This window comes from Ciconia boyciana, chromosome 15 (assembly GCF_034638445.1).
Source record: "Ciconia boyciana chromosome 15, ASM3463844v1, whole genome shotgun sequence".
Taxonomy (NCBI): domain Eukaryota; kingdom Metazoa; phylum Chordata; class Aves; order Ciconiiformes; family Ciconiidae; genus Ciconia; species Ciconia boyciana.
Genome location: NC_132948.1, coordinates 5,913,236 through 5,941,213, shown reverse-complemented (window position 1 = coordinate 5,941,213; position 27,978 = coordinate 5,913,236). Strand labels below are relative to the sequence as shown.

General features: G+C 39.3%; 1 protein-coding gene across 9 annotated transcripts in view; it reads left to right on the top strand.

The window, feature by feature from the left end:
• Window positions 1-27,978, top strand: part of CABIN1 (calcineurin binding protein 1) — a 121,437-nt gene that overhangs the window by 48,610 nt on the left and 44,849 nt on the right. For all 9 annotated transcript variants that reach the window (XM_072879981.1, XM_072879980.1, XM_072879975.1 and 6 more), the window contains 2 exons: window positions 4-347; window positions 6,359-6,472. In XM_072879981.1, coding sequence (XP_072736082.1) covers window positions 4-347; window positions 6,359-6,472 — 458 coding nt within the window. The remainder of the gene's footprint in view (window positions 1-3; window positions 348-6,358; window positions 6,473-27,978) is intronic.

Here is a 27,978-nt window from a genome sequence, read left to right as displayed (position 1 = left end):
AAGTTCCAGTTGCAGGAAAATCAGAAGAGCTGCTGGAGAGCTCAGAATCTTACCATCCTGCTGAGCCTACTGGCCAAAAGACTGTAGTGGATCCTCTGTCTGCTTCTGGCAATCCCATTAAAGCTGCAATCCCCCCACCCTCACAGTGGGACTGCAAAAAGAAAGCTGAACCTTGTGGAGATGCATCTGAATTTCCTCATGGTCTTCCAGCAGACCTTGAGGAACAGCGGAAGTTCCTGACAGAGCAGTGTATTGCCTCCTTCTGTTTGTGTCTCAGCCGCTTTCCCCAGCACTACAAGAGCCTCTACAGATTGGCATATCTGTACACATACAGCAAAACACACAAGGTGAGCAGGCCACTGATACAATAGCTGACTAGCTGTGTTTATTGCCCGAGTAAAGAAACTGTATTGTCATTTGTACAAATTCAGAAGTCTCAGTGTTAAAATACAGCAAAGTTTGTGTAATGCAGTTTGGATTGGAACTATGCTTTGGGAAGTCTTCATCTCCTAGATTGTTTGATTCATGTGTGTGAGGCCAGTTGAGCTGAAAATGTCTTTTTTTATTACTGAACTAAGTAATTTTTTGTCATTCAGCAGAGAATTATCTTTTAGATATGTCACATAAATTAAGATGTTCTCGTAAAAATTACAGCAATTATTTATCTTACTGAATAAGTGATCTGAAAAGTGACTTGGAAGCAGAAATTCATCAGTATTGGTGTAAACACGTTATGTGAAACAAATACTTTCTGGGTATCTTGGGTCTTTGTAGAATGAAAGTTTTCCTGCTGTCAGAGCATAGAGGTCATCGTGAGTAAGACAAAATTATTAGCTGTTGAGAAATCACTGAGGGAAAGTCAGTCAGAGATCCTATGGCTCACGAGCTGGTGATTTTGGATTAAACAGGAATAACCATGTCTGGGTGACTGTAATAGTATCAGTTCCTGTTTGAGGTGAGGGCAAGATAACTTGCTTCGTCCAGCATGACCCTTGCACGTTCTTCATAAAATTAATTCCAAAAGCCTTCTGCTATGAATTATCATTGTTTTGGTTTTAAAATTATGTCATTCTTTATTTTACTTCTGCATCCTTCTGTTATTATAATCCTTTGTCTTTCTGAAGTATCAGTTAGTAAAATGTGTATGAATAGTAGGTTGAAATTATCAGAGTTATTTCACTAATTGTTATGATTAAGGTTTGAGCTAACAGATTTTGTATTTGGAAGTCTTGTGTTATGTCATATGCTGCACTGCATGGCTTCCTGAATTCTCTTCCCCACCAGTACTGAAGCTTGTGTGAATAATAGGGAAGGGAAAGTAATGGAAACAAATCATACCCCTTGCCTCATAGTAGAAAACATATTAACAGTACTGCTGCGAATTGAACAGTAGCATGTCTTAGCAATCTACTGAAAGATGACAAATATTCCATTTGGCTGTACAGTGATTATCCAGAAAAATATTACCATTTTTTTAAAGATAGCTTGTTTTGAAAACATTCCTATGCTGTTTGTATGTGACAGTTGTTAATTTTTCCATGGAGCTAATAATTAATAGGAGCCATAGATTCCTGCAATCTGTCATTACTGTTGCTGACAAATGATTTTGTATCAACATTCAACAAAAAAGGCTGCCTGTTTTCAGTTTATTGGTTCAAATAGCGTGTCCTTGCCTGAGGAACTACTTGCAAAATATTTTCTTTTATTTTTTTTTCCTCATGAAGCTTTCTCTTTTGCTTTTTTATCTCTCTCCCTATATAAATATCAAGTTAGTGATTTGTAATGTTTTTCTGTATCAAATACACACTGTTGTCTAAATCTTGGAACTCGGAAAAATTGAATCCTGCCTGTTTGAGCCAGTAGTTACCAGGTTGGCTTCAACTAGCATTGTTGGGTTTTACTGTCCTTTTTTATTACTTCTCTGCATAACAAACAACTACTCAACACTGCAAAAAAAAAAAAATCTTCCTACTGATATATGTATACTACATACTTTCATGAGGTTGTAATTTTCTTTCTTTGACCCATTCAGGCTCTTTTGTAGAGCGATGTCAAATGTCTGTGTTTTAATGGTACACTAGTATGTCATTAGTGGGAGTTACACTCCTGAACAAACTTAAAACACAACATGCATCTACGCATTTTCAGCAATAACTGGAGTAAGAAGTATGCTTAGACATACTGATGACAAGCCTGATTCAAAAAATGAGATAAACTACATCAGGTTGAGTTGCTGTGGGGGCAGAGTGGATTACTGGTAAATTTTAGAAAGCTGAAATTAATTTTTAAATGCATATAACCATCTTGGAAAATTCATCATTTATGTACCAGTGCCAGGAATTTGTATGAAGAATTTAGACTGATGGCCAAAATTCATGGTTGGCTGGGAAAGGAGGGGATTGGCAGGTCTCCATAGTGCATAGAAAAACAAGTTTTCCATATGCAATCTGTTTTCTCCCATTTTACAGTATTACTGGTTTTGCTGTTGCAAGATTAGTAAAAATAGTTGTTGAGTGCTTTTTTTTAACATCCTTTTCAAAATCTTTCAACATTTTGCTTGGCTATGTGTTCTGGGTTTTGGTTTTGTTGGTTTTTTTTCCCCCCCTGCAAAATCCTGCTTACTATTTGGAGGCTATTTCTCTTTGTTTTATTCTGTTATTAGAGCAAATCTGTACATAGCTGTGTTTTGTTGGAATAAACATGCAGGAAAGTAAGGATAAATTTTCAGAAGTTACTTCATTGCCAGTTTGGGCAGTATTTTTAGTCTCCCATTCACCTTGTTTCTGTATTGAAGTAAAGTCTTCATCCTTTGTGATTTTTACCTCCAAAATGAGTGTTGGCACAGTTTGGAAGGAGAAGATAGGACTTGGCAAGATGCTGTTCGTCAGCATAGCTAAAAAGTTTCATGAAAAGTCTTTTCCTTATGGTCCTTATGGATCAGTAGGTAGAACTGGTCTGATACTCTGCAACCAGCAGATTGTCAGGAAATAAGCACATTTACTTATGTGCTATTTTGTCTCAAAATAAAAAATACTCTGTAAATCCTGGAAGATTTTGCTCACAGATGTTGTTTGTGTGACTTACTTAGGTTTTTTTAAGTTTATATCTTTTATTATGTCCATTATTAACAGAGCCCTTAATGGGGAAATTAATATCAGGTATAACATAATGTCAGTAGCATGGCAATTTAGTCAAACTAGGCATAATCCATGCATGTAAAAATTACAAGATTATATATATGTAGGTTTAATATACACTTAAGAGACAGGCATAATCTGTAAGCATAATAAATGTAAGCATTTCAAGTAGCAACAGTTTGGTAATAACAGTTTATTCAAAAGGCTACCCTTCAAGGTCAGTAGTCTTTTTATTTTGCTTTTATTTGATGCAGTAGCACTAGGGTGTTTTTGAGATAAAGCTTTCTAACAGACTGTAAAAGAAAATAGAGGGAAGGATTAAGGTGTCGTGGGATGTTTTGTACACCTCTCAGCAACACTTCATGGAGCTTCCAAGTTACGTAAAGGTGGCTTCTGACACCATTGAATTAAGGGGTATCCATCTCAGGTGACTCAGATTTCCACTTGGTTGACCATCAGAGATTTTCCTTTTCCACTTTAACAATGCTGGTAAACTTTTTTGCAAGTTATTGTACCCTGTCAGTCATCTTGTCTTCGAATCTTGGGGTGATGAAGATGTGGGAGGCAACAGCTGAACTGGAAAGAGTACTTCATAATTGCCCTGAGTCAGACAGCTAAATCCAGCATTTCAGACTGGCAAGCAGTGTGCCAAGAAGAATAAATCCTTTTTGCTATGTCCTGGATCCCTTCACCCACTCCTAATAACTTCATCAGCTAAAAACTAAGCAGAGCAGACTGTGAAATCTAATGAGTTGAGACCTGCTCAGGCGTATTTACTGGGAGTAACTGATCATGCTGATTTAAGGAGAAGGGTGGTGGAAAATCTGTAACTACATCTTTTATTCCTATTAGTTTTGATTGTGTGAAGTTACCGTGTAATTGCCCCATTTGTCTCAATGATCTTTTTTCCTCCTAGGTAGGTTACTGTCATCATCTTCTTCAATAAAAGCCTATGAATTATATGTACCAAATACATACCTATGGATGGTCAGTATAATGTGCACAGCAGATCACCAGAGCATGACGCTACACTTAATGCTTCTTAACATTTTCAGCGTAAAACTTAGATTCAGGAATACATCCATAGCTAAAAGTTGTTTAGGCTGAGATTTTATATTTAAGCTTTGTGGTTGGTAGCTTTCTAAGGGTTTTGTTTTCCTTTAATTTTTACATGAGAGTTTTAACTGTGAGATTCAGATTGCCACACATTAGGCAATTTTTTCTTCGTTTTCACACTTAGAATTTACTTGTGTTTCTGATGACTATGATTGGCATAAAATAAAGCATTTATGTGCCTGGATCTTGGACGTTATGATAAGCTTATTTTTTTTCTGGATTCTGATTTTATTCAAAACAGGATGACTTTCATGGAAGACCAGATTTTTGTAGGTTCTTTTCTGTGTTGTATTTTCTTCTCTATGTATTTCAAAGTATTTTGCAGGCTTAGGTTAATAGGATTACAGAAATACATATTACAAAAGAAGTACTGTAGCAAAAAGTTAGTATACAGTAAGTTTACATACTTTGCTTTTTTCAATCTTAATTAAATTTGACACTTAGTGGTAATAATTAAATTTACCGGTTCTCCTGACTAGGCAGAAAGTCAGGGGAACTTGTGAGTGAACTTGTATTTGTTCCATACCAAAGGAAAGCTATCCAAATCCCCTCGACTGTCGTACACTATAATCATGAAGGTCCTGTATAAGTACCTGTATCAGCTCTCTGAATGAAGGATTTTTGACATCTGTAAATATCTGGTTAGTATTTCCAGTGTTCAGCTCTCTTGCACATGAATCTGTAATCAGCATTTTGCTAGAGGGGATGCTCCAGTTCTGGTAAGACATTGGAGATTTCTGCATGATTACCGTCATTAGGATAGAAGCACTTATGATTGAGCAGGGCTTTTACTGTTTCACCAGAGTCTTGTAAAGAAAATAATCTGGAATACAGGATAAGAACTTTGCTAATACCGTGTTTCCCCCCCACCCCCCAAAAAAAAATTACAACTGGAATATACTTCTTGGATGGACATGATTTAATCAAATTTATGATTCACAGAAGCATATTTCCAGCCCACAGAATACAAATCAGAATTCAACATTTTCATTTGTCTCTCTGAACCAAACATCTTCCTCTATTACCTGCTCTGTACTAAAAAAGCCAGTCTAATGAGACTCGAATGCTACTTCCTAATACTGAAATAAAAAATGAAGTAAAGCAAAACTTCCATCAGTGAAACCTTACAATTAATAATTGTCCCATCTGTTAGTAATGTTTTGCCTGGAGCCAACAGCTGTCCCTGGTTCTCAACTACACAAGAGATGTTCATGCATTGAACTCTTGGAGGGGTAGTGCTCTTATGAACATTGTCTATCATTTAGTCTCCTACCGATACTTTGTTGTTAACTCACTGAGTGCTATTAACCAAATCTGATGACAGGCATGGAATTTTCCAGAAAGGCTAAGTGAAATTACATGGAGGGCAATGGCTGGGTAGACGTAAAAGGCCTGAATTCAACACCTCACTAAAAGAAGGCTGCAGTTTAAGCCTAAAGGTTGCCTCTCCTGTTAGGCCTGGGCGCAGGCAGGTATGCCTCGCGGGTAGCTGGCCTTAGGGAAGAGCTGAGGGGCGGCTTCCAGAGCGTGTGTGTGGGAAAACTGGAGGGACTGAGGGACAGGGAGGGCCTGGTGTGTGGAGGAAGGCTGCGGGATACCCAGGACAGTGAGTTCCACTGTTTGCTGAGAAACTTTATCTTTTTATGTGTAAATTGTTTTATATCGAGCATTAAAATTCAGCTTTTAACAAGAAGTTAAGGTGTTTTTAAATATACCTATAGTTCAGGTTTCTGTAGGTGACAGGAGATGGAAGGTGGATCTCAATTAAATTGTTTGGTTTTTAAACAATAATTTTTTAAAAAGGCAAGAAAGCAAAACTTGATGATATGAAGCTGGATTCAGCAGCTGTAGGGGAGTGACTAACCCCTCTGCTGGGGCTGATCAGTCTGGACGCTTGCTCTGAGAGGCAAGCTGGCTTCTCTCTCCTGAGGGATGTCTTCTCCAAATCACATGCCTCTACAAATACTGTCGGAACAGCAGCTACCTGGAAAATGAGAAATAACAATACAGGTTAATAAATAAAAGCAAGTGAGTGCTTTGTACGTCTACCTGTGGTGGCATTTCCGTCCCCTGCCTGCAACTCACCTGCCCCGTTTTGTCCACAGAACCTGCAGTGGGCCCGTGACGTGCTGCTGGGCAGCGGGGTCCCTTGGCAGCAGCTGAAGCACATGCCTGCACAGGGCCTCTTCTGCGAGAGGAACAAGACAAATTTCTTCAACGTAAGTTTATACAGCTGATAAACACACCCGTACTTTCTCAGCCATCATTTTAACACCTGTTTCTCATTTGAAAGGTTTGCGAAGGGGCGGTAATGTGAAATTCAGCAAAGGAGTATTAAACAAGCCATGAGCGGCTAAAGGAAAGGCAGAATTGTATTATAGAGATATTTACTGGGATTTTCCTTTCTTGAAGGGAACCACCTTAGAAGGATTATTTCTGATGAGCTTGAAAACATGGGGACAGAAGCATGAACATTTCTCAGTTATGCATCATTTACCATATACTTGATGGTTGAGCCGTCTATAAAAATTCTGATTCTGTTCATCTTAATTATCCTCTTGTTTACTGTTTCTCAACTAGACTTGCATGTCTCATGACAAAAAAATAATGCTAGTCGCTCTAAGAAATCTCCAGAGTTGGAAGGACCTTTCTTGTATTCAGCTTTTGTAGCGTGGCTCAGCAGAGAGTATTTCCAAGTCTCACAGTGTAGTAGCAGCACTGTTGTTATAGACTGTCCCTGTGGCTGTGATATCTTCTAGTCCACAGGGGTGTCTGTGCCTCTCAGTGACATGGGACACAGAATACTTGTCGGACTTAACATGAGCTTTTATCTATCAAATTCCCTGCTGTGATTGCGACTTAACACATTGCTGTTGTCTTCAGTATATCTGGCTTTTCTGTGGTATGTTCTAGGTTTTTGTGCCTTCTGCTCTTTTGTGATAGGATTCTGTAGCTTTCTGTGGCTCGCAATGTGTGGCAAGAACCTGGAGACATTCTGTTTGTCTTTTTGGACTATGTATCTGTTACATAGTTGCCTGTGATTGCAGTCACAGAATTTTATGTCTCTTTCCCATCCAGTGCTTCTGTTTTAATATTTTAATTGTGAAATTTATTTCCATTTTATATCTGTTAACATCTGTCTTCATTTTTGCTGTATGTTGTGTTAAAGCATAGCACCTCTGTGCAAACCTCTGTTAAATATAAGGTAAGTGCTCTTCTCTGATTATAATCCCTGAGGTGGGTTGAACAACTAGGGAAGTGGTTCAAAATTGTATCATGGATCAGTGTGCAAAAAGAGCTTCTATGTCATTTCATCTTTCTGGATAGAAGTTTTGATTAACAAATACTGTCAGCCTGATAGGGTATAGACCAAACAGTTGTGACCTGAGCGATGACTACATGGCCTTGTTCTGGTTATTTCCCTGCAATATCTGCCTGCTTTCCCTACAAGAATCCTGCGTTGTGATTAACTCTTTGAGCTGGTGAATACTTTGGCTCAGATCCAGATAATGCAAGTATTCTGGTAGAAGTTAATGAAATTACTCAACATGCTTCAAGTCAAGCGTGAACTTTGCATGATCAAGGCTGACTTGTTCATCATTGCAGGGTGTCAAGAGTATCCTATATTTTCATGTATGAGGAAGAAGAGCAGTAGGGAACTGAGCAGTGTGTATAAGGGTGTGTTTCTACTTGAAAATGTGAATTACCGCATTAAGAGAGATCAGTGGTTGACCTAAATCATGCCTAGTTTTTGAATGCTAATGCTAGACAATTTAATTTAAAGATAGATTCCATTGTATCTCTAGGTGGATGTTTCCAGCATTATTTTAAAACGCAATCATTCCTTATTCCGCATATTGATCTTTCTATACTCTGAAGGACGAAAAGTGCTAGTATAGATAGTAGACAGCTGTATAATAATTCTATTTTGTAAATCAACAAAAACTTAATTCCCATAATATTATTAATTTTCTTTAATAAGAAATTAAATACACTTTGAAATAAAAGATAACCTTCAACAAAAGGTATATCTTAGCCCAGTGCAATATATCGGCAATACTGTTAGAAAAGAGTAGATGTGTGAAAATGGTGTTCTCAGCTTAAACTTGGGTCTGCCCACAGACAAAGACAATGTTAGTCTGGAGTCCTCCATGTAGACCACTGCCTCCAGGCTTGAGAAATTTCAGTTTGGGGACTCAACTCTAGCGTGTCTCAGCTATGGTGACAGTATAACTAGCACATGGAGTGCCTCAGACAGCAAAACAACTTGAGGCCTTTGTGAATTAGCGCTAACATCTTGACTTAATCCTGTATGCATGTAGGTTAGTATTCCTGTTAACAGGTACAGTGTACATTATGAGTTTAGCATGACAAAATATTTTGGTGGTCTCATTTTCTACTCAGCTATATTTTCAAAATCCTCTTCAAGTAACACTGTGTGGAACATGTGGCAGCAATCCAGTACAGATGACACAGACATAGCACAGTGAGAAAATCCAGATCCGAGAGAGAAAGGGCTACAAGTGCCCGTGAAAAAAAGCTGTTAGTGTCATCTGACATTCCAGAATTGGACAAACCTAAATCTGTGAACAACTTGGAAAAAAAATCTCTCAACATTGCGTTGACCTTGTCGGGATTAAACCTCAACTAGTTTGTTCTCATGCACAGCTCCTAGCCAGGCAGTGGGTAAGCAAATGTACTGCACCATCTGGGTCGGTGCTCAGAATACAGACTTGTGTGTCATCCATTGCATACAGATGGTGTTACAGCCCACTGTCCCAGCTAGTGTCTTCACATACAGAGTCAGGTGATAAAACAGAAATTATAGAGCTCTACAAAAGTAAGGAGTTGCATCTAATCTTAGAAATGAAGAAATAAGATTTCTAAGCTTATTAATGTCCTCCAGGGTTGTTTTCAACAGAAACACTTTGCCTAAAGTGTTTATTTGCTTCCATGAAATGCATTTAGTTTTATTTTTGAGAACTCTTTGGTCTTCATGATGCAAAAGAGTTAAATGAATGTATAAGTGGCTTTCTGTAGATAGTTTACTGTTGAAATACCTTTTTCTTCTGGAGCAAGTAGCACTAGTGTTTTTAATCTCTTGTACAGAAGATTCAGAGTTGTTGAAATTATAGCTGACTCAATTTTACAAGTACAAACAACAATGTGCAAGAGAGAAAGCTAGCAGCTCAAAGACAAGTGGGGACTGTGCCAGCCTGCTCCTCCCAGACATTTTATAAATCATGCATACTCCTAGTAGAATTATTTATTAAATGTTTATGACACCACTGTATGAAAAGAAATAAACCTGGGTAAAGCTGTCTCCTGTTAAATTTTACTACAGAACTGCTGGTCTGAATCTGTGTGTCACGGTCTGTTGTCTCATTTGTTGGCTGTCACTCAGCTGCGACTGAAATCTCTTTGAATTCATTTTTTACTGTCTTCAGAATGAGAAAAAAAGGCATGTTCACTTAGCCCTGATTTCTTCTTATTTGACATATTAGAATAATGTCAGGATGCACAGAACTTGCCTTTTTCAGTTTTAAGAAAAAAAATGCTTACTGCATTACTTTACCTATTTGTTTCCCAAACAGAAAAGAATGGTCCTGATTTTCTAGGACCAGAGGTTTTTGCACGTTCACGGCCCTGCTAGTGATGGCAATCATTATATGAATTATTGCAGTTAGACTTACAGAAGTTTTAGCTGTGTTTCTATAAATGAATACCATGTCTTTTTTGTTTGGCCAGTTACACATTTCTCTATAACCTGCACATACAGGTACACTCTAGCTTTTCTCCTCTTCATCATCTGTGCGCGTGTGTGTGTGTGTAAATATACAGAGAGACTTTTTTTTTAAGAGGGCTCCAGGATGGTTTCTATAGTAACTAAATTAGAAATTAATTCACCATGAGAAAAAAAAAAAATCCTAAAACATTGCTTTATATAGTAGGGCACTTTTTAATATATTCAGATTTCATGCCGCTATTAATAAAATAAAGTTAAACTTTGTGCACTGATGATGGGTATTCATCAGTCTGTGGGTGGGTGATGATTGTGGAAGAAGCATTTTGATGGTTGAGTTCAGTGTACCAGTAACTTCTCCATATGGTTTAATATACAGTATTTGTATTTCCCTGGCACATCTTCTGTGGTAATAATAATCTGTTATAATAAAGATCTTGATGTCCATCTTTGGTAACTGTTCCCCACATATGAAAGCTGTGCATGCACACAACATACTATAATGCAGACATTCATGTGCATGAAGTCTTGCTGGAAACTGTTAAGGATAATTGTTCTATTTTTAATTCCAAAAGAAACGCAGTAGTTTATTCTCTGTTGTATCTCTGAAGCTCTTCATTCTGTGGTCTGAGTAAGCAGGGTCAAATTAAGGTAGCAGCATCCACTGGGAACCAGAAGCTGAGAGATAGCAGTGATTTCACTTTAATTTGCCATTGTTCATACCAGGTGTGACTGGGCACCTTATTATAGGTGCCCTATTATATCCCTTATAATAGGACAGTTCTTATTATAACATGGTGATAACCAGTGGGTGCTTTCTCTGTTACTCTCCCTGTGTAGCAGGTTCTTTCTCTAGTTGTGTTTCAGGTTCAGAGTTACATCTCTCTGTTTTACCAGAGGAAAGTTGATTCTGAAAAGGAGAGCAAGGTGCAAGGGCTGACTCTATTTTGGGATTCTGCACAACCAGAGCCATACAGGTGAATTTGAGGTGTAGAAAAGAAGGCTGTTATGAAGTCCCTAATACAGAGGACTATCGAGGGGGGGAAAAAAGGCAATATGCCTCAGCTTTCCTAGAAGCTGGGCAGTTATATCAAGGAAGTTTCATTATATGCCTCAAATGTTTTTATACCTTCCCTTAGACATACATTACTGGTCACTGTCGGAAACATGGCCCTGAGTGAGTACGTGTGATTTTCTTTTGATCTGATACAGCTGCCTTTTGTTTCTCTCCCAGCTCCTGAAGTGTAACCTCAGCATTAATGATTCCCATGACTTGAATTAAAATGAAACATTCATTACAGAATTTAATGTCTCTGTTAGAGATAACTTGCTATATATCATCTAAGGGAAGAGGGAAATCCATTAGGGTGGTCTGAACCTATTCTAGACGTTTGTTCTGCCCCGTCTGAGGTTGCTACTAATGTTTACCTGAAGAACCCCCAAAGACCACGCAGGGCCAAGGGCAGTTCTCCAAGGCTGATTATGGCAACTTGACTGAAGCCTCAGGTTCACTGTTTCCTACCATGTACTGGAAAAGCCTGAAACTGGAGGCAACAGCAGACTAAAATCACTTTCCTAGAACTTCTACTGCTCTGCTTTCCTTCCTGTCCTTGGCTGGTGATAGATCTGGATTACTCTCCTCCTGCTCGTAGTTGGTGTGTCTTTTCAGTTGGCAAGTGTGGTTCCAGCTCATAGATGTCTGCTACGTGGAACATGAGTCTTCTGAGAAAAATAGTGCTATTCGAATCAGATTGGGGGAAAAGGGAAAGAACTTGAAGAAAGTTACTGTGCATCCATGTGAGCTGAGATTGTGTCTCAGCGTGGTGAGAGTTTGAGTTTAATTGTGTATGGGGGCTCTAAGAGAATTAATGGCTATGTTTTAGCTTGATCGTGATGGGTTGCAACTCTTTGAAAAAACGTTGGTCTTTTTAGTGCTTCTAACACTTTATGTGAAAATGAGTATGAGAGGATGCCAACTCAAGATTTAAAAAAAAATCACAAGTGACATCCCAGAAATCTCAAGGGTTTAGTTCTTCAATTTTGCCCTTCTTGCTTCTGAGTGTTTTGGATGCCATTTTTATGCAACCACAAGGGAACAGAAACCATAAAGGAATAACTTAAAAAACCCACCTTTTTGATTCCAGTAGCTAGATAACACTTGAAACAACTTATTAGACTTAGTACCATTTAATAGGTGGTATACAAAAAAAGTGTCTAGAAAAGGTGACCTCTGCCATTAACACTGACCTTCTGTGTAGTTGCATAAAACAAAATAATAATGATACCATAATGACAACACATGTTAATAGTCTAATATTTTTATGCTGCTTTTTTTCTTTTTTATGCTTATGGTAGGCAGATAAGGGCATCTAGTTAGAAGATGGTTAAATCCCTACCTACTTTAAAAGACAGAATTGTCTTTAATCTTTTCAGGACGCGGCCGTACTGTAGCCATAAAATATCTGTGTTTTCACTGTGCAGGAAATAGGCCCTGAAAGAGCGAGCTTTCTGCTTTGTGAAAGTGCCGTTCAGTAAATGCAGATTCTTACTGCCAGCTTTCTACTGACTATGAAGTTTTCAGATGTTAAGTGAAAGACATTTCCCTGCTACATATATTCTTCATGTACCAGGAAAAGCAAGCTACTTTATGAAATGGTTTGACAATTTAGAAACTAGGACTGTCAGCAGTGCGGTGGTGTGCTGTTAGGAGGCACTATGCTACAGGGAATCTTTGCTGCAGAGGCACTTGTGTGAGCCAAGGCTGTACGGGTCATCCAGTACTTCTCCTTAAGAAGAGATAACAGAGACCTTGCTGTTCTGAATTGGGGATAAGTTTGAGCTAACATGCTGCCTGCCTGGCTTGCTTCCTCGGTAATTTTAACAAGTATTTCACCGCTTTTCCTACGTTCCTGAATAATGTCATTGTAAAGCTATTGTTCTTCAGAAATGGTTTCCTCACAGAGATGGTGTGGTGAAGAGATACTTGTGTGGAAAGCTGCTGAGGAATAAATAAAAAACCCTCCAGGAGTCCTTTCTGAGCCAAATGATTGTATAATCCTATGCCTTAATTTGTAAATACAGTCAGCTGTATAAATGGCAGTTATTTTATGGTTACGGTGTAAGCTAAAGTTTGGAAGATTGAAGAGTGAAACCAAATCAGTGTCTTCCCATCCTCTGCTCCTTGTTTTTCTTCCTTTTTGGTCTTTGTTAATTTTCTTAGTTTCCCTTCACTATGTCTTCTGTGGAGCAACACCATGCCACAGGTGCGGCGCTCCCAGCACCCATCATTGAATGTCCATTGAGCCACAGGATAGAGGAACTCGTACTGAAAAAATCATTGTCACACCTGCCTGCAGATTCAGGAAGGCATATTTGCATTGATTAAATATAATTCATATATACAAGGTTATTTTTGCATCAAGTCTAGAAACTTTTTTTTAATGAATGCTTAAATTTTGCATAAGTAGGTTCATTAAAATGCATAATGAGGTGATAGCCTGGCCCGTCTCAAACCATGACTGAAAGTCAGTTTTATAAAAGTGAATGTATGGAAGAGAATTACTGTTTTCTCTGACTCCATTAAATTTACTGATATTAATGTCTATGTTTGAAACAGGCAGACATCTTCTATGTGAAAAAAGGTAGCTTTTCGAGAACCTGCATATTTTAGTCAAATAATCATATTAATTTCCATTGTTTTTATTATCTAGCATGGCAAATGACTTCCACTGGGGAAAGGGGAAGCATGAAATTGTGATACTAGTTGCCCATAGAATAAGAGTTAAAATTTCTTGATGTCTCTTCTGACTTTACAACAACTTTTTGATAGGTATTCCTTTGCCAGCAGCAAGCTGTTTTCCTTCTTTGCCCCCCTTTTTTTCACTTGTAAAGGTAGTATAATTCTACTCCTACATCTCCTGCCCAGATTTTCTAACGTTTTAATTGGAAGAATGCTTTTAGTAGGTACAAAGGCGTTTGTTCTCTCATTCTCTCTTGCTTGCTCTCTTGTGTGCTCACTCTCTCGTGCAGTCTTCATACCAACTCTGAAAACAAAGGTAAGCAAGGAGTTAACTGTGCAAGTGAAACTTTCCTAGTGATTGGATTAAGACCAGAAACCCAGTAAGCAATGAAGTCTTAAAGTTGCCTATAAAAAGCTAGATAACTTTTTCAACCTCTGCCCAACATGTTATTTACAGTTCTTCACTCCATCCTCTTGGAAAAACAGAACTCATCAGTGAAAAATGTCCGTCGTTCACAGAGTTTTCTGTCTCAATATATACACGCTGTTCTTTCTGGCTAACTTTGCAGGCTTCCAAGACCCAGCTAGTAAAGATGCCAATAAATCTAAATCCCTGGAGATACAAGCATGGGGTTTTAAACTGTCGTTTATGCCAGTGGATATTAAACAGCTATTTTTTTCCATTCTGTTTCCCTAGGAAAAGTTTCTTCTTTTGTTGAGTAGATGAATTTCTAGACAAAGGTAAGCTAAGGAAAAAATAACCCTGAAATAAATTCAGATACAGCTTTGTAGAAGAGAGACTGTCACGGAGGTTGCAGTGTGTTACAGGACCTAAAGCAGTTAGTTTTAAAGCTGGATCTTAAAAGTTTAACAGCAACCATTTCACCCACTCTAAACAGTATTCAAAAGGTGCAGGCTTGCTGGACTACTGTGTGATGAGTGTCCTTTTACAAATGTGTAATGAATAAATCCATAATTTGATTTTTCCATGTGCCAGCTGTGTGTCAGATATGGATGGGAAAGCTACCTTTAAACACTTAATGGGGTTAGTTTTAAACTTAGGTTAGGTTCTTTTCCTTTTAAAAAAAATCTAAATAGGATTTTTTTAAAACTAAATAGATTTTTAAATACAGTAGGAGAGCAGAGTTTTAAAGGTGATGATCCATGAAAGGTCTTTAAAACATATGTTTTTATATTATATGTCTGCTATCCGGTTATCAGACTAGTTTTTGCAGCTTCTTACTATGAGTTATTTATCCTAGTTTTATCATAGAAATAAATGGCAAGAATGGTTACGTCAGTGTAGACTGCTGCATAAACAAAATAAAGCAAACAAAACCAGAAAAGAGTAAATTTGGAATCTTAGAAGAAAATCTAAGACATAAAATTGAATCTTTTTAGTTAGCTGGCATTAGCATTTTCCTTTCCCCTACAAATTCCTATAGCCTCTGACTGAAAGCTTTGAGATAACTCTTTTTAGTATCAATGTGTAGAGTTCACACAAGAGCGTTGAACAGACGAGTAGCGTGTATGTGTCTGAAGTCATACCTCATTGTCTTTAAATACCCTCTCCTTTTGTTCTAAAACTGATAACATTACTCTGAGAAACATAAATTTAATGGATGTATAGCCAGAATCAAGACATAGTCAGAGCAATTTTCTTCAACGCTGCTTTTTTAGGTGAAACTATGTGTGATATAACCAAGATGAAGTATGTTTTCTCTTGATGACCTGTTTCTACCAGTTGTATGTTAAGCGGATTGTGACATTAATCAAGGCAGTTTCCTCTTCTATATATGTAATTTTGTAGATATTTCCAGGGCTGCTTTTGAGGTAGATATATCTGATCTTGCTCAGTACAGCACTTGTCTGTTCTATATTCCAGGTATGACAGAGTTTTTTCATTCCTGTATCTTGTCTGTATAAAAATACCAATCTCACTCTGAAGGTTAAAGGAGCCAAATGGCAGTAAGTGAATACAAAACCAGCTACCATCAGACAAACAGCTCCTACTGCCTTTCAGAAACCCTGTGACAGTTTCATTCTGCACCTTGGATGGTTTTAATTTACCTGGCATTATGGTGATTTATTATAACTTTCATCCTTATAGAAAGAAGAAAATTAAGAGTAAAATTAACTTTATTTTATTAAAGCAGCGTATTTCATGAGAAATATTCCTGGAATTACAGTTCTCAGCAGAAGGATCTAAGTATTTTTCATGGATATACATTGCCTTAGTGTAAAAATGAAAACAGAAGAATGTGGGATGAGAGCAGCATGGTACAAGTCTGTGTGTACATCTGTGCAAGTGGATAGTATTTATAGATAAATATTTTAAATTTAATGGCTACAGCAGGATATAATAGGCCAAATTAAAAAGGTTACGATGGAGAAGATAAGATGGCAGATGATGATAGATAAGAACATACTTCGTTCTTATCTGTCTTTGTTATGCAGTAGCTAGTGTATGATGAACGGTTTGCTAGCTGACTGGCAGTATCACTGTGCAGAGCTTAGATGAAGATATTGAAGCAGGAGTTCTCTGAGTAATAGTACTCCATCTTTGGCAAAATTCCTAAAGTTAGAGGAGTAAAAATGTTGAATATTGTATAGTGTATTATTGTTCCAGACTGTTTGGCTCCTGTGGAGGAGGTAGGATTTCCTGGCATAATATGAACACTTTGGGAGTTTGCGTGATAGCTACTACGTGAAACAGCAAGGGTTGACCACTTAAACAAGGTGACTTTCTCAGTCTTCTGAAAGGAATTAAAACAAAATATGATTGAGTGGGTGAGCGAAAGTAATGAAGTCCATAGTGGTCAGTATTTTAGCTTGCTTCTCTGCATGCTCAAATGTATTGCTGTGATCCAACAAGGGAAGTTCCTATAAGAGCTTGAGTGAAAGATGGCTTATTTCCAAGAGCTTTGTGACCTTTATTCATTTCAGTTGCCTACACTTCATCTCCACCAGTTTGCTTACTTACCTCCTGTCAATAAACAGTTTCACAAATTTGGCTTTTATGAAGCTGTTTAATTTTTCTATAGGTTAGAGGAAGCAACATCAGAAAAAACACAGACCTTTCACTTGAAGCACTTCCTAACAGTTACTCAGAATGAATTATGAATTTTGCTGGCTATTTGGTTTGCTGACACAGAATAAAAATCAGAATTGAAAACTCCTACCAGGTCATTTTCTATTTAAATCTTTATCTCTTCAGAGCTGCTCTCTGTGTGTATATTCAAAGTGTATCAGCACTTAAACTATGATCTCCTGCTTAGTAGACTGGAACTAGTGTGAGTCATTAATATAATGGCATTTTCTTAAGTGTTCAGATGTTTGAGATAATTTAATGAGCTTGATGGAACAGCTAAAATTATTTCTGTTTACACATACCTAGTTTGTTCCTCCTGACAGACTGCGCTAAGGGTGTAAGAGTATGTGTTGGGGTTTGTTGCTTGTTTTTTCTTAATTAATGGTATAACTATCAATTACAGTATTTCAGAGTCACTGAGCTCCACTTATTCCAGTGATACTGACTCTGAAGTGACTAAAGTATTTCCAGTGGGAAAAATTTGGACAAACCTGAAGATAGGCCAGGCTTTTATGTCTGTGTAGCTCATCCATGGAGAAGCGTGTAGCCATCCCAAACTACTTTAACACTGTCTTCTATCATGACTGATCTGCTTAATATAGAGTACATGTTTTATGTTTATAATCCATGTGTGTGTCACAGCTAGTGGCAGATTCTGTGTTAAAAAACTTTAATACGATCATAAATGAGATTTTAAAAAGAAGTAGGGATTACAGGCCAGTATAGTTGTATAATTAAGGTAGGACTTCTGATGTGAATGCAGTACAATGATTTCAAAAGCATTTTCTTTGTAGCGTGAGAGAAAATACTCATAATAGGAATGTAAGTGTTGAAATAAAATGCACATTCCAATTACTTTGTAAGTTGAAATACTGACAATGGGATAAATTTAATCTTTAAAAATTATATTTGGTGACACGTAAGGGTGATGTTTTCATGCCTGTAATGAAGTAGTTTCCAGCAGGCTCAAAAGAAGAACATCTGGCTTTGTTTGTTTGCCCTTAGTCTGACAGCTCTGTAGTAAAGGTCTTACTGAAAATTACTTTCCAACAGGTTTTAGGTCAGGATATTTTAATTATAATTTTATTTCCAATAAACAAGAAAGTAAAAGTATTTTTCTGAATTAATTATACTAAAGTGAATGTTGCTTTTGGGACCAAAAAAAAAAAGACTTTACATTTTTTAGCACTTCAAATAAAATGTGAGACTACGTATACAGACTAATTTTTTTGAAAGTTGAGCTAATTCAAAACCAAGACTGAGATTTTGGAAACTTAAGCTTTTACCAATTGTTTTTTAAAAAAATTTTTTTTTTTTTAAATTTAAATTGCAACAGCAAATAAGCAATATTCCATATAGTTTGTAAATAAGGTATAAAATGGATCCATATATGTATCCATTCAGTATCCACATATGTATCCACATTAATGTATCCATTAAGTATCCATTATGTATCCACATATGTATCCATATATGTATCCATTAAATAAGGTATACAATGGATCCATATATGTATCCCAGAAAGGAAATACAGTTTTCTCCATTGGAGGGGAAACACATAGGAAAATGCATCCTGAATGCATTGTCATCAGTAAAATGGGTCCTGCAGGCAGTGAATTCTTGCCTTGCAGGGATTAAACAGGAGCAACAATGAAAGGACTTTTGAGTTTTACTCTGTGTGCGTGCATGTGTGTGTGTTTTTATGTGTATTTTAGGAGAAAGAACAGTTACAAAGTTGAAGAACAAAGACTTTTTAAGGCAGGGGGGAAAATAAAAAGTATTATTTTAAAATATATTAGGCAATAAAACTAATCTTAATAGGACAGAAATGTTATCTTTAACAGTAGCTAACTGGCTAGAGGACTTAGTCCCACTCCTGCGACTGACTGAATTCCAAAACTCAGATTTTGGTGAGAAGATAGTAGCACAATGAGATACTAATGCACTTTCTTCAAGTGTATTGTTAGTTTATTCAAGTGTCTTGTAGAAGTACAAAAGCTAAAAAGAATGAAATAATACTTCTGAGTCCAGTTGCAGCTACTTCCAGTCACAAAGAAAAGAGTGGAAATAGCTTCAAAATGCATTCGCTGTACTTCACTGATGAGGGACTGTGCAGTGAGTGTGTTCAAACTGGGGGAAGTCTAATGGCTTTTGATCAGGAAACGTGCTTGGATTCGCAGCATTGCTTGGTTGCGTTACAGAATTTCAAGTGATGAAATTTCCAGAAAAACAGTCTCAACTGCTTTGGATATCGTCAGTATGTGGATGAGAAATTTTGGAAAGTCAGTTCCCGTGCTGAAGTTCAGAAATATCAACTACCATGTCATAAAAGTTGTGATTTCAGCTTGTGCTACCTGGCACCCAGGCACTTAGGAAGCAAAAAGATTTGAATTAGGGAAGAAAGGAGGAGAGAGTCAGACAGACAGGATTTAACTGTCTTACACATTTCATGCCCAGAGAGTTCTCAGCCTCGGATTTAGACAATCAGTTGATGTGACCCTGCTGTCAAAATGTGGGAGAGAAGGGGAGAATAATTTTAAGCAGAAGGGTGGGTTTCTTCTTTGTAAATTAGTAATTAGTGAGTATTGCTCTCTCTCTGAAATCGTTTGCTAGAAATCATAGACAGTGTATTCTGGGCACAGCATTATGGTGACAATGTAGGCAGGTAAACCGTTCACGTGTAGGCCTATTTTCTGGGTTATTTTGTCATTGTCTTTTCAATATGTCACTTTTCTCCCTTCAAAATCTGACAAGTCTCTGCTTGCTTTTTGTGAATAATTGAGCCAGAATAAAACTTCCTGCCTCTGTATGTTCTCAAATCGATAAGGTAAAGCAAAGCAAAGTGTCTTTCTTCCTGAAAACTTTGTCTGAGAGCTGTCTCCAGCAGCAGACTGAAGCTGACAAAATGAAAGGCCCACCAGGAGATGAGTCTGAAGCTCAAGTCTTTTAAGTATGTGGGCAGCAAGGTGAAGACAGCAAGATGATATACCACAGATTTCTGTTCCAAATCTCCTTTCAGTTTCTCTTATTCCTGTTGCTACCTTTTGACATAATTCCTCTCCTCTTTTTCCATTTGCATTCTTTCTTCTTCCATTTGCCCTTTTAAGAACAGCAGTTTAAATGTAGTGTGTGGACAAACTATTAGGTATTATTTTACATTTGTTTGTCTTTAGACAAAGACAGCATATGGTCCATATGAAATTCCCAAAATAATAGCTTTATCCATAGAAATTCCTGGTTTTGAGGAGTAAGTTTGTCAGGTATAAAATGATATTGAATTGGTTAAAATATTCTTTTACAACCAGAGTTGTGGTTTTGAAGCAGAATAGTAATTGTCAGAAAGGACTGAGTTACCCTTACTCGTTGAATATTGAAGAGACAGGTTTTGAAAAGATGTAAGTCCTCTGAAGGTCCAGATTTGACACTTGCTAGTTTATGTTTCTCTTTGAAATTCAAAGGGAATAAAATAAAATAAACAAGAAATATAAACCTGTATGTAAACAGGATATCATCTTTGGATAACAAAACTGGTGAATATATGAAATGTGAAATACATTTTTCTCTCCTCCCTCCTCTTTATTCTCCTTAACTTCTATCTTTCTGTTACCTACTGACCACTCTGTGGGTTTAACTTTAGTGCAGGTATGTTGTTGGGTTTGGTGATAGCAGCCAATTCTGCTGCTCAGCATTAGTGGTCTCCTTACAGTAGTTCCAGCATTGATGGAAAAGAGAAATTTGCCTTGGAAATACTTATATAAGACTACAAAATTTGCTACTCTAGATTAGACTGGGTTTTTTAGGCAAATATTCCTATCTGGTAGCTATTGTTATCTGACTGTTTGCAAGAAGATTAAAAATATCTGAGTTAAAGGAAGCAAATACTGCTGCTGAAGGAAGAATACTCTCTTGTTCCTGTAGGACTTCCATTGCACTGGAAAATTGAGATTACTTTTATCTCTAAAAGAAAAACAATGCCATCTATAAGTGAAAACAATATCCTACTTCCTTAAAAACAGAAGATGAAATCTACTCTTCCTAAGTGGAAATAGAGTTCATGCTAGGATTTACAATGCATATCCTCTGAACTGAAGAAAATTATTTGAAAGTGGAACAGAATTTCAAATATATTGACCTTAAATTCATACGCTGTGTTTGCAAGGAAAGCTAGCACCCTTATCTCAACAGTGCAGAGAGGTCTGGAATCTTTCTGAACATTCGTTATTCACCCCAGAACATTTCATCAAGAAATCCCAGTGTGCAAAAGTTAAAAATGCTTAAAAGTGTAAAATCACTTCCATCTGGCTCCTAGTATTGCGGCACTGGAGAGCATGTGCTAGGGCTCACATCCCGTAGGTGATTCTGGGTGAGGCGTTCCTCAGACTTTCTTTGGTTGTTATTGATTTAAAGATACAGAAGATTTAAGAAAAAACAAAAAAACAACCAAACAACAGAAAAAAAAAACCCAAAAAACCAAAGCACTCATCAAAATGAGACTCTTAAAGAAGGAAACACGGAGTGAAATATAAACTTGCCATGCCACTTTTTAATAGTCTGTAATAGTGCTTTGCCCTCTTCCTTTCCAATCATAAATAACTAAAAGACAAGTATAGGACATGGTCTTTGAGAATTAACAGTTGCACCTAGGATAATTGTTCTTCTTTCTCAGAGATGATTTGCTGAACTGAAAGTATTCATTATGAGTATTTATTTTTAAAAGGACAAATGTTAGGTTATCTTGTTGACTCTGGGCATGTTTCAAGTTCCCTGTAATTGCTCTGTCAGTCTTTTTCCCATCCATCTTTCTTTGCCAAAATGCATGAAGTTACATTGTTTTGTCCCTGTATCACCCAAATTAAGCTTAAAAAGCAGTGGATGTTAGCTGTTTCTACAGCCCTCGTTTGCCCAGTGACTCCAAGTAATTAAACAATTAAGAAAATACTGTATCATCTTTTACCCCTGATCAGCCAGAAGACTGGAATAGAGAGTCCAAAATACTGCACTGTGTAAAAATGATTAATGACAAGGCCTTTGATAATACATAGTGTTACGTCTGAACCAAGAATCCAGGCATAATGGTGTCAGCCGCCTTCTGCAGCATCCATTTCGCCAGTGAGCCTGGAGTGCAGGCAGCAACGGGAGTAGGACTACCTAAGCCAGAGATGTGGCTTAGAGGTGTGCTTATGGGTGCATGTGAATAACTCGAGGTTATTTCTGACATGAGTGCTAAATGTTTACTCCCTTTTTGTGAACACCAACTAAATAGTTTTATCCACTTTTTGTCACAACAGTACTGGATTTAGGGCGTCTCTGTAACCTATCTCCTGTATCCAGAATGTGGAAGTCCTGTGCTAAGTTGCTAGTTCCTGCGGGTACAGGGGATGCCACTTACACTTCACTGAGCCTCTGTATTTGTTACCTTAGGTAGCTAAATTGGAATTTTCTTGCCCAGTGGCACCATAAGTTATGAACACCTACATATGCAAGTAGTGTAAAATTCATCCTGCTTGTGATGGTTCAGACAACTGAATAATGTGTGGGGTAGAAGTCTGCAATGTAAACCTGGGAAATTCGATGGTCATTAATAAATTGCTGATTGAGAGAGAACATAAGAATATGTTGGAATTGGACAGAATTTAAGATAATCTGTGGTGAAAACCATATCCTTTTAAACTGTAAAGAGACAAATTTGTTTCCTTAATTTAAGTTGGTAATGGACCTTTACCAAATAATGTTTCTATACTAAAGCAATAATGAATCAGATGTGTAGTAAATATTCCAATTAGTGATATTTTTAAAATTTGCTTGTTTGTAAAGCAGTTTGAAATCTAGTAACTATTATTATTATAATTCTTGTTTACCTTTTATTATCATGTAAAGATGTCTGTGTTCTTGTTGCTTTTTATGGTACCATGACTGTTCATTGTAACAGCTAAGAGGTATTAATTAGAAAACAAAATCCTTACATTGCTGTGCTTATGGCTTAAAGATATTTAGTTGTGCAGAACTTGTATATGACTTAATTTCCAATCTAGTGAATGTCCAGTCTTTGGGCTATTAACTTTAAACATTTTACGATGTATTTAATTCCAGGTACAACAACTATTTAATTTGCATAAATAAATAACAATACATAGAAAAAAAACCCTCCAGTGCAATAGAGGAGATAAAAGCTCTGCTGTTAACAGTGACTAAATGAGCAGATGAAAAAGGGCAGGTCAAAAAGAAGCCTATTTGCATGAATACATAGAAAGTAAGTATTCATTTCAGTTCTATATTTAAAACATAAATCCATGTTATGCAGTCGAAAGATTAAAGGTTAATGGATATTTGAAGTGGTAGTGCTAAAACTGCATTGTTAATAAGTATAGAATGGGTTATTGCCTTTGGCAGCAAAACGTAAGGGGCGATGAAGACACCGGTTATTTTAAAGAGTGGTAATGCCCATAGTGAAATCTTAGCTTTAAAAGAAAAAAGCTGACTCTTACAGTTTAAGTAGAGAGGTAGACACAGGGTATTGTTGATTAATGTAATTTTATAAAAGATAAATAGGATAGCTAAATTATTATTTTGCGTTTTTTAAAAAGATGCTGTTAAGCATAAATGTACATATACATAAAGTATGCAAATAAGGAGGAAAGGGCAAGGTATATGGGGCTTTCAGTGGCAGAAGCCTAAAGTTGATGTGGTAGGAAAAGAGGAACATGAAGAAATTAAAAGAAGGGTAAAAAGTGGCTAAAATGATAGGAAAGAAAGATAACGTTAGCAACTGACTTCTGCATAGCATGTGGGGACTATCCCAGTTGTGGAGCAGGCTATTAAACCTGAGGTGTTAGTAAACAGGATAGATTTTGAGCACTTCAGAATAATGCTAGAATCAGGAGGGAAGAATCCAAACGAAACCCCTGCAGTGCTTAGGAAGACAAGGAGGAAGTCAAAGCAATTGCCCCGCTTGCAGAAGTCGGAGAAGGAACAAGTAAAGATAAAATGTTGAAACTTTTGTGATGAAGGTAATCAGGAGCAGAGCCTGGATGAGTGGCTGGGAAGAGAAGTAAGTTTAGCTGTGCTAAGCTCAGATTGAGAAAAGCATATCAGACAGTTTGTGAGGCAGGATTATATGGACCGAGGTTGGCAATGGACTGGCACACGTTTTGGGTCTCTTAATATGGGATTGACTGAAATCATCAAAAGTATGGGGAGGGACAAGGGTAGACCTTTGTTTCCCCCTTGAAATAGTTTGAGAAAGGGAGAAGGATGTAATGAAAGAGGTGGCAAAGGACTGGTGAAAGAAATGTGCCAGCAGCACCCCCTGGTATTGCAGGAGCTGGAGATCAGTTAAAAAACCCTAGGGCTGGGGGAGGGGACGAGAGGACGGTGTAACTACAAGGAAGTGGTGTAAGAGGATTGTCCTGCCGTTTGGTGAAAGGTGTTTCAGTGGCATGAAGAGGAGCTGTGGTGTAGCACGTTGCGGGGGCGAGTACACGCCTGTACTTGCGGCGTGTGTCGGTGGCCCCGCAGGCACCGAGCAGCCATGGCTGCAGCTGCTGGCGGGGAAGCTGCCTGCCAGGGGGAGGCGGCCGGTGGCAGGAGGCCGCTGCCTCTCTGCTCCGCTCGGAGCATCCAGGCGGGCTCCGCCGGCTCAGCGCTGCGGGGAGAGGAGGGAACCGGCCACGCTTGAGAAAAATAGGTCACGAATGGGCTTTCGGTGAGGGCGAGGTGAAGGGCGGTGAAGCGGCACTAGCGGGGTTAAAGTGGGTCAGGGAATATTTTGGGAAGCTTTGGCGGACAGGTGGGAGCAGATAACTGTTTTTTATTAATGCTTGCAAGCCGACAGGAGCAGCTGTTTACTCACTTGCCCTAAGCGGGATGGCTCCGAGCCAGGCTCGGCAATAATTGGGGCCAACATCCTATGTCAAACAAGACCGTCCTCCGGCAGGAGAGCGAGCAAACAGCTCCAGCCCTGCACGCCGCCCCCCGCCCCCAGTTGCAAAGAGAGAGGGAAAAAAATTGAAATAAATAAATAGCCGCGGCGGCAGGAAATCTAAGGTATGCGGTTTCCAGAGGTCGGGCGAACTCCGGTGCGAGAGGAAGTGTGAGCCGAGCCGGGGCGGGGGCGCAGCCGGCGGCGCGGCGGGGCTCGGCCCGCGCGGTCAGGTGGGGGCGCGGGGGCGGCGCGGAGCGGGGCGGCGCGGGGGCCGGGGCGGGCGCGCTCCGGCTCCGCGGGCCGCCGGGGAACTCCGGCGGAGCGAGCCCGCCGCCTCGGTAATGGTGAGTGCGGGGGGCGGCCCCGCGGCCGTGGGAAGCGGCCGCCCCGCGCGGGGCGGGCGGGGGAGGCTCGAGGGAAACTTCCCCTCCCCCCCCCCCTTCGCCCTGCGGGGAGGCCGGGGCCGGCGGGCGGGCGGGAGGGAAACGCGCCTCTTGCTCGGGGGAGAAAACGTGCCGGTGCTGCTGGCTGCAGCCAGGGCGCTGGGCTGCGGGGTGATGCCCCGGGGGAAGGCAGGGGGGAGCCGGGCGCTTGCGGGGGGGCGGCGCGGGGCCCTCCCTGGCGCTCCGGCGGGGACAGATGCGGTGTTGTAGTAAGTTTGCTTTCTCTCTGCCACCGCAAGCACCAATAGCTGCCGGCTTCCCTACATCGTAGGGCGTTTCTCGGTGTGGTGTGCCTTTGCCCCTTCCCGTTCGGCTTGCCCGCGGGTGTTAAAACCCTTCCCCGAGCGGCTGGTCGTTCCCCGCGGCCGCCGCGGGGAATCCCTTCCCCGGGGCTGGGCTGGGCTGCCTGGGGGCTGGGCGGGCTCCGGGCGCCCGCAGGGTTCACCCACAGCGCCGAGCGGGCAGCCGGCAGCGCAGGCAGGCAGGGGATGTGCTCTGATGACATTTGCCGTCGTGCTTGGGAAATACCTATTTCATTAGTTCGGTTCGCCTTCGGTTAGAGGCTGTAACAGACCTGCTTTGCTGCACAGAGGAAAATCTTGAGAGCAATGGGAAACGGAGGAGTCGAGAGAAGTTTGGAAGGGGGGACGAAAGGGTGAGGGATTTTTGTTTTCTTCTGTCTGCATTGTTTGGGATTTCTCGGTCTCCTTCCTCCACCCCCTTAGTGGGATGAATTATTTAGCACCCTCGTTTTCAATTCAGCCCTGAAGCTTGCAAGGGGTGGCTTTCATGTCTAGAAGAAAAAAGAGACGGTAGGTCTGTAAAAATCATGTCTGGCACAGAGCAACCCAGCTGTGATCTCTGGTGTGCACTCTGCTGTTCTGCCTACGACAGCCAGGCTCACACTGGAGATTCCCCTTCTTAACGGTGACCTAACAGAAAAGCCTGTTGTTCAGTATTTATTTTGCATGAGCTACTATGCTGTAGCAGTCGCTGCTTCATTCAGCTAAAGAGAGAGAGAGAGGATAAGAGGATTCCAATTTAATTAGCAGTTTGTTAAAACCAGTCAGCTTTGTCTGGTCACATGCTTATAATTTTAGAACGTATGTCTTAATTGCAGTAAATTCTGGTGGTGTGCATAAAGCAAGTGGCACATGCTGTTTGCGGCATTGGCTGTGGCAGCTTCATGTTTCTATTTTTTTAATGTACTGCAGCATGTGTTTATTTGTGCAACGGCAGATTTTTGTGTGTGCTGTGGGTATTTTGCATGAAGCAGACCTAGGAGATCTAGGAATTAAAGCATATGCTGTGGAGGTTTTTATTACCCAGGAAGCTGCAGGATGTGTCTTTTTTTATTGGAGCATATTCAGGTTGACATCTTGAATACCCAGATATTGTTCTGGTTGTTTTCAATAACAGGACTTTTGCGTGTTTTTAGCATCTTTATCGGAGTCTGAAATACTCTAAATGTTGAGGCCTTCCTCACTCCTCCTCCCCCTCAATAATTACTCTGGTTGTTCTCAAACAAATAATTCCTATCTCGCAATATCCCCTGAAATCAAACACCAGCAGACTGTACCCTGTCTTCTGCCTAGCTAACTGAGTCACTGCCATGCCTTGTGCTAGATTAAGCTGTTGTAGTATTGTTGCTGGTTGAATATTGAAGATCCCCTGTGTATACTGTGATTTACGTTACTCTAAATAGGGTAATTGAATTATAGCTTCTCTGCAATGTCTTGTTCCTCTGGTGTTATCAAAGATCACTGAACTTCAGTTGGGGTGCTAGGCAGGCTGCTGCCTAAATGTTTACTTGAATTAGACATTTCCACTAACTCTTATCATCGGATAAAGTGCTATGTTTGTTTGTTTGTTTGTTTTTAAACCCTGTATTGCTGAGGAAGCCCTGGGAGTCTCTGAAAGTGAGACAGCATTAGGTGTTAACACACATCCCCTCCCACCCCCCCAAAAAGAAAAAGGTAAAATACTTGAAATAACAGAGTTAATGAAATTCTTTTTTGTTGCATGAGTTCCTGTATCAGAGGAGAAAAGATATTCTGAGGTTAGCTATGGAGTGTATAATAGTAAGAGATTTTTTTGCCTTTTATAGCAGTCAGGACTTGTTCAGGGCCTCCACTTGCTGGACAGAGAAGGGAAGTGTTCTATGGACGCTCTTGTAGTGGGCGGAGAAGAGGTAATGAAATGAGTTATCTGTCAGCTCCTAATAACTTAATTTGAAGTTCTTAATTGGTGAGGATGAAATGTGCAAACTCACGTAGAGCTTTAGTTGTTTGAGAGGAGTATGTCTTCTCCAAGGTTTGACTCCTTCTTACTACTGCATATGTCTCTTCCTGGTTCATAACCGCTAATATGGGATATTTGTTTCTTATTACCTATTTTAAATAAGCTGCTTCCTGCCCTCAACTTCAGCTGACAAACAGTTTGAAATCCAGGATGTGTACTTCTGTCATTCCTAAGCCAGTATGAAACCTCAGACAGAACTGTGACCTTCAAATACGAACTAAGTCATGTATTTGCAAACACATACCTTTATAAAACTGGCATTAAAAAAAAAGCACAGGGAACCCTAGTCAGATCTTACAGGATTCTGATTTGAGATTAAAACGCTGTCATTTTACCTCTGTCAGAACACTAGAGGAGTTTAAATTTTTGTTCAGTTCAGCTCTCCATTGCTTTTGTTCTTCTCAATGTTGATGAAAGATGCAAGTATTTTTCTGTGCTTACAGATTGTGTACACATACCGAAATACCAGCCGTTGATGGAACATGCC